Below are 7,798 nucleotides of genomic sequence, written 5' to 3'. Positions count from 1 at the left end.
TCTATAGTGTAGTGTCTTTAGTGGAGTTTGTATTTATCTCTGTATGAAGCTGGATTTCACTTTACTTTCTCTTTATGGTCTTATCACATCGTTTACAAACACTTTATCTCTGTTACAGAAAATAAATGGAATTCCAGGCTTTCGATGAAATGTCATGTTGAAATGGATGGTCCAAAAATCTATATTTAGATGACTGACTCCTGTTTGAGGAAGACATGATGAATGTTTCATGCTCATACACTGAAGGATGATGGATTTAATGACCATCCCCTAACTGGGGAATGCTATTCTGGAATAATTAAATGTTCCATCATTTGCAAGTCTAAATAGTCCATTGTTAGTTCCTGTTTTTGTCTGTCAACAGATCCTTCCATTTTCTAAAGGAAATTTATCATTAAAACAATTGAACTGATAGCAACATCCCACTAGAGTGTGTTAGCAATAGCACATTTCATGGAACTCTGATTCATGGCTACAGTTTGGGAAGACTTAATTTATGTATAAGTCTGGTTCATAAATGACAAACATGACAAGCATTGTTTAAAGGCTACTGGTAGATATTTATCTTCAGGTATTGAAGGGATCTTCTGCTCGAAGAGGTGGCTAAGCCTTCTGTCAGATGAAAGAATCTCCTGGAATAAAAGAGCATTCATGAAGTATTTTGTAATTAAATAATAATAATTTTACAATCTATTTTCTTGCTGATCCTTCTATTTTAGACGTTTTTACATGCTACATTCCTTTTTAACTCTTGACTATTATTGAGGCATTTGAAGTAATTGTATCTAATTATATAGGAGGGCATGGCAACCCACTCCAGTATTTTTGCCTGGAGAATCCTCATGGACAGAGGAGCCTGCTGGGCTACAGTCCATGGGGCTGCAAAGAGTAGGACATGACTGAGCAACTAAGCACAGCACAGCACAGCACAGCATATATACATATACGTCAATATAAATTTTGACATTTAATTCTTCTAGGCCTTGGTCTTTCAGGTTGCAAAGGGCAGTAGATAAAAGGAGTGGGACTAGGGAAAATTTATTTATATCTGAATAATATATTATTTATTTATATTTATATCTGAATAAGCACAGGTCATTCTCATGAAAACTCTTTTTCTTGTTTATAAAACAAAGATGTAGAAAAAAGTCCCCCAACTCTATCAAAATGTCTGTCCTTATGTTCAAGATCTTTATATTCCTCTACAGGTAGAGAGATTCATAGACAGATAGAACACCTATATAAGGGGAATGGCATAGTTAACACATTACTAATACATATAAATAACAAAGTACCTAATTGTTGAGTTAATGCTCCTCACCCTCATTACTGGCATAGTTATCCTCATATGAATTATGTCCACAAAGCTGCATTGTATGAATGTTTTTGAGAACCTAGTAAAGACTTCACTATTTTCATGACTAGGTCCTAGAAATCAAAACAACTAGACCCATTTTGAGGAAAGCCTGGCCTCATTGCTAACCAACTTGGAATATGGAATTATTGATTCAGTTGCTACCCAATTAATTATTAAGATGGCTGAAAATACCAGACGGATCATCCCATGACTAACAGATTTTGATTGCCTTGCCTCTGTGCACTGTGGTCCGTATGTAGAAGCCAGAACATTTGTAGACAGCAGAACTGGCTAAGCATGGCCAGATGGGTTTTGCCCAAGTTGGGAAAATCATTCAGAACTTACTATGTATCGATCCAATGGAGAGACGTGTTGGTGAAATTGATGATGGAATTGATTCAAGCAGAAGCAGTCAGGGAGCAACTAATTCATTAGATGCTATGGTCTGCTTTTAAGAACACTATATTTAAGCTTTCCAAACTCTACTTGGACAAAGTGTATTGCAATCCTGGTTAATTATTTTACTTAATTCAAGCACAACCAGCTGCCTTACTGATTTTAAATGGCCTAAAGCAGTTCCCCACACTTGAACAAAACTGTTGGAAGGTGAAAAAGTTTCTGTGTCAAGACTGTAATGAAACACGGTGATCCAAGCTCATCAAATCTGACTTCATCAATTTGGTATTTTCAGACTCTCTAATGACCAAATGTATGGCAGTCCTCAAAACTATTCTTGGAAATTTTAAGCCCACTTTATATGTGATTTCTATCATTAAAGATATACTGATGCTAAATCACTTGCAATTTAGAATTCATGAGGAGAAGTACCAATGATTCAACAGTGTACCCTCCACAAGGTAGTCTTATACTGAAAATAAGTTTGTATCAGTGAACATAAATGGATTTTTATGAGTTTCCCTGAGAGAAAAAAATCTTTAAGGCATGTTTCAGTAAACATTTTGAAAATAATTTGAGGAAGAGGAAAGAAATGCTTAATTGTTAGAAATCAGAAAGATAAAGCATAGTTTAAACTAAGGAAGGGTTGATTTTTTATTTGTTATGACTTCTCTTTTAAGTATTTTTCAGTATATTTTATTAATTAAAGTGGTATTATAGACATTAAAATGTTCAGTTCAGTTCAGTCTCAGTCGTGTCCGACTTGTTTCGACCCCATGGACTGCAGCACGCTAGGCTTCCCTGTCCATCACCAACTTTCGGAGCCTACTCAAACTCATATCCATAGAGTCAGTGATGCCATCCAATCATCTCATTCTCTGTTGTCCCCTTCTCTTCTCACCTTCAATCTTTCCCAGCATCAGGGTCTTTTCTAATGAGTCACTTCTTCACATCAGGTAGCCAAAATATCAGACTTTCAGCTTCAGTTATCAGCCCTTCCAATGAACACCCAGGACTGATCTCCTTCTGATCTCCTTTAGGATGGACTGGTTGGATCTCCTTCCAGTCCAAGAGACTCTCAAGAGTCTTCTCCAATATCACAGTTCAAAAGCATCAATTCTTTGGTGCTCAACTTTCTTTATAGCCCAACTCTCACATCCATACATGACTACTGGAAAAGCCATAACTTTGACTAGACAGACCTTTGTTGGCAAAATAACATCTCTCCTTTTTAATATGCTGTCTAGGTTGGTCATAGCTTTTCTTCCAAGGAGCAAGCATCTTTTAATTTCATGGCTGCAGTCACCATCTGTGGATCTTCCCTTTAGCTCAGACAGTAAAGAATCTGCCTGCAAGGCCTGAGACCCAGGCTCCATCCCTGGGTCGGGAAGATCCTCTGGAGAAGGGAATGGCAACCCACTCCAGTATTCTTTCCTGGAGAATCCCATGGACAGAGGAGCCTGGTGGGCCACAGTCCATGGGGTCACAAAGAGTCGGACACAACTGTGCAACCAATACACTGTACACTATAGTCACTATCTGCAGAGATTTTGGAGCCCAAGAAAATAAAGTCTGTCACTGTTTCCATTGTTTCCCCATGAAGTGATGGGACCAGATGCCATGATCTTAGTTTTCTGAATGTTGAGTTTTAAGCCAACTTTTTCACTCTCTTCTTTCACTTTCATCAAGAGGCTCTTTAGTTCTTCTTCACTTTCTGCCATATGGGTGGTGTCATCTGCATATCTGAGGTTATTGATATTTTTCTTAGCAATCTTGATTCCAGCTGTGCTTCATCCAGCCTAGCATTTCCGTATGATGTACTCTGCATATAAGTTAAATAACCATTAAAATGTTGGTAAAGGTATATATACCAAAATCATGCTTTGACTCAAAATATTCTAAAGAAAAAGTCAATCCAGTGTTATTAGTGACTCACATGGATTTATTGCAGTACTTGTTTGATTAACCAGAAGTTGGTTATTAGAGAAGGAACAGAAGTAAAATGTACCCTCAAAATTTTTGATTTAGTGAATCAATATAGACGTGGCTTTTTCAGAGATTAATTTCACTTTAATCATAATCCCAACAATAAATGAACATTAAACCATAATTCAAATTTACAGGAAGCCCACAGAGAAAATTGATTTAAAGAGGAATGGAAAGACATGGTTGCCCTTCATGCAGCGAAGCTTTGGTTTAGATTGCAAGAAATATGGTGCAAGCTAATATGAGTTCCTGGAGGACAGAAAACATGTCTCATTCATCTTTTTATGAGTAAGAAGTAGTGTGGCAGTGAGAGGCAAACAGAAGATGTGTTTGGCACATGTTCTGGTGGCAGAGTTAATAGATCTTGTGATGGATTCAAAACAGGGAGTAGGGAAATGAAGTCAAGAATGACACCCTAGTTTCTCAACTTGGGTGACTTACAGATACTGGAAAATTTTGCTGGCAAGGGCAAACTGGGAATGTGTTTGTGGTAAGAAATCAGGGATTCTGTTTTGAACATCAAATTGAGAGCCTCTGAGTCTTTTAAGTGTAGAAGCTGAATATCCAGAGAAGATCAGGACAGAAGTAATAGATTTGGACTTCAATGTCATATAGATGATAGCTGTAGCAATGGGACTTGATAAGATTACCTGGGAAAGAAGCAAAGATACAGAAGAGGAGGAGGCTGAGATTATGACTTTGATACTGAGCAGAGGAAGAGAAGCTAGGGGAGGGGACTAGCTGTATCACAGAAGGGGCAGAGGACAGTGGTAAGGAAACCAAGAACAGGGACTTCCCTGGTGATTCAGTGGTTAAGATTTCACCTTCCAATGCAAAGGGTGCAGGTTTCGGGGAGCTGAGATCCCTCATGCCTCTCAGCCGAAAAACCAAAACATGAAGCAGAAACAATATTGTAACAGATTCAATAAAGACTTTAAAAATGGTCCACATCAAAAAAAAAAAAATCTAAAAAGGAAACCAAGAACACTGTTTTACCAAGTAGGAAATGTTCAAGTGTTTTTGAAAGATTCTAAGAAGTCAAGTAAGAAAAGGAAAAGGAAATGACACTGGTGACTTTTTAAAGAGCCATTTCAGAGGATGATGGGAATAGAAGCCTGATTAGAGAGGGTCAAGTGCTGAAATGAGGTACGAAGTGGAGACACAGTACAGAAAACTCTCTCCAGGGAAGAAGGAGAGTGGGGGATTTAGACAGAAAACCAGAATGCACTCTTTGTTTCCTCCTTTTGTCACACAGGAAGTCAAAAGTGTGACTAAAGTGAAAAAAAAAATGAAAAGAAAAAACAGTACCAAGTGAAATTTTCACAAAATCAAATGGAAGTAATAAAATGGTTGGTTTTCTTAGATTAAATTTTTTACATATATATTAGTGATTTATTGAAGAATTTTTATTTGTTTTGCAAAAGAGCTGGAAAACTATGCAACCAATCAGATTTGAGCACCTGTTCATTATTTTTTATTGCTACTAAAATGACAAAGGTGATTTTTAGTTGTATATATAAAGAACTAGTAACATCACTATATTCTTGTGATTTAAAAATTATTGCATGCCAATAAAACTATTAAATTATCATTTTAAGCCATGAAAATGAATAATTTAAAGGCTATGAGGAAAGCTTTCATTTTAATAAGTTCATAAGGTGTCAAACTTCACAATTTATTACAAATTCTTAGCTAATTTGCTATATTAAAGTGAATGAAAAATATTTCATTGCCTAAACATTCTGTTTACATATTCCTTTCTAATGATGAAACAAAAGAACTAATTTGTTAAAGATGTTCTTTAATTGATTCCAAGGGGAATACTTAAAATATAATTTGCTGACTGGTTCTGTGCAATTCCTGATTCCTACCACACAATGACATCCATAATTTTATACCAAGCACTAAAGTCCCCAGTTAATTTTCACTTTTAATTGTGTGACTTAACAGCCGGCTCGGGCATAACCGCAAACACAAGCTGCACTTAACTTTTTTTTTTTTTTTTTTGATATTGAAACTTTTTAATCTTGTATGCTGAAATTCATAAAAAGCAACATCATCGAAAAAGCCAGTTTCAACAGCAGTTCTTTGAGAAAACTTAGCACATCTATACCCTATTATATTCTCCCACAAAACTAGATAATCATACTTATTCCCTCATTGTATCTAAAGGAATAAGGATATTTGTATTTAATGAGTGAAAACCAGCACAAAAAGCTGGGCAGCAGAAAACCTGTGTAAAACAAAATGACAGCTGCTTCTACTGAGAAGGTGGGTGGCTCTGAAAAGAACCTTTAGAACGTCAAGTAGCTAGGCAACTCGAGCGAGCGCCGAGTCCCGACAAGGACTCACTTGGAGCTGGTGTACTTGGTGACCGCCTTGGTGCCCTCGGACACGGCGTGCTTGGCCAGCTCGCCGGGCAGCAGAAGTCGCACGGCCGTCTGGATCTCCCGGGACGTGATGGTCGAGCGCTTGTTGTAATGCGCCAAGCGCGACGCTTCGCCCGCGATGCGCTCGAAGATGTCGTTGACAAACGAGTTCATGATGCCCATGGCTTTGGACGAGATGCCGGTGTCCGGGTGCACCTGTTTCAACACCTTGTACACGTAGACGGAATAGCTCTCCTTGCGGCTGCGCTTGCGCTTCTTGCCGTCCTTTTTCTGGGCTTTGGTGACGGCTTTCTTGGAGCCCTTTTTGGGCGCGGGAGCGGATTTTGCCGGCTCGGGCATAACCGCAAACACAAGCTGCACAGATTTAACAGATTTAACAGAAAGAACACTGGTGGTAAGACCCATGTACTCTAGGACTTTCTCAACTATTAAGCAGTTGTGCAATCTTGGTTTTTTAGCTCAGTTGAAAACAATTTTTTTTTTAAGGTGAAGATAAAAACAGGTTCGTCTGGTGAGGTAGAACCTTTCAACCAAGAATAGAGACCTTGGAGTAAGTAGGCAGGTAACTGGATGGACAGATGTACTGCCTTTTACTGCCAGACACTAGCCAGGTTGGGGAGAAAGGAAGGTCTTTTCTAAAGGCTTCAAGGCTTATAGGTCTGTTCACTCAATTCCAACTGTGATGGGCACCATTAAGTATTAAAAGGACAGGATTTCACCACCCAAGAGAAAGGGGGTGGCTTTGTCTGATCAGAGGAAAAGTACCAGTTTTGCTCAGCACCTTCTTTTAGGGTCATGGGTGAGCAGCATCTTGGTCTTAATGACAGTGGCAAGAGACCCAGTGAAAGAGCCGCACAGGCCCCCACACAACTCACCAGTCCTCTCTGCCACACCCTAATCATTCAAATATTGAAGCTGGCCCTGAATTTTAGGTGCTGCTGCTGCTTCTGCTAAGTTTCTTCAGTCGTGTCCGACTCTGTGCAACCCCATAGACGGCAGCCCACCAGGCTCCCCCGTCCCTGGGATTCTCCAGGCAAGAACACTGGAATGGGTTGCCATTTCCTTCTCCAGTGCATGAAAGTGAAGAGAGAAAGTGAAGTCGCTCAGTCGTGTCCAACTCTTAGCGACCCCATGGACTGCAGCCTACCAGGCTCCTCCGTCCATGGGATTTTCCAGGCAAGAGTACTAGAGTGGGGTGCCATTGCCTTCTCCTACTACACTACAATTTCCTTACATGTTCTTATTAGTGATTTAGGGCGTAAACGCTTTGACAAGTCAGGGGATAATCTAGAGGCAGAGTGTTTGCTTGAAGAGGCAGGTCCCATGAGGGTTTGTTTGATTTCAATTAGATTTTTAAGCATTTGTCATCTAGGATTTACTTATGTAAATAAATTACCATGTTCTGCACCTCAGTTTGTTCAATGGCAAATCATGATAGAATTAAAAATAACTCAACATGCACAGTAGGATGTCAGTGAGACCCTCGAAGGTGCCTGTGAAAGTTCTTAGGTGAGTTTGTGCCACTTACCCAACAGAACGCTGCTTCACTTTCCATGTTCTAACATTAAAATTGTAATCACATTGGATATTTGTTACAATATAGCCAGTGGGAAGGGTAATAACTCCTCAGTTCTATGACCCTGAAGAAGAGAGTAGTAATCTGTTCATA

At 39.1% G+C, this 7,798-nt stretch overlaps 1 protein-coding gene across 1 annotated transcript; it reads right to left on the bottom strand.

Moving 5' to 3' along the window:
- Positions 1-6,015: 6,015 nt before the first annotated feature.
- Positions 6,016-6,510, bottom strand: LOC147361113 (histone H2B type 1-C/E/F/G/I). The gene has a single exon (XM_086331216.1). It carries the CDS (start codon positions 6,466-6,468, stop codon positions 6,088-6,090), a length of 381 nt encoding a protein of 126 aa, XP_086187342.1. The 5' UTR covers positions 6,469-6,510; the 3' UTR covers positions 6,016-6,087.
- Between the last annotated feature and the right edge of the window lie 1,288 nt (positions 6,511-7,798).

Source organism: Bos grunniens, chromosome 13 (assembly GCF_055505025.1).
Source record: "Bos grunniens cultivar Pamir isolate PY7600 chromosome 13, Bosgru_T2T1.0, whole genome shotgun sequence".
Lineage (NCBI taxonomy): Eukaryota > Metazoa > Chordata > Mammalia > Artiodactyla > Bovidae > Bos > Bos grunniens.
Note: the sequence above shows the minus strand (reverse complement) of the source record. Positions and strands in the feature narration are given on the sequence as shown.

Coding starts and splice junctions, on each gene's coding strand:
- LOC147361113 (XM_086331216.1), bottom strand. CDS start 6,468: ATGCCCGAGCCGGCAAAATCCGCTCCCGCGCCCAAAAAGGGCTCCAAG.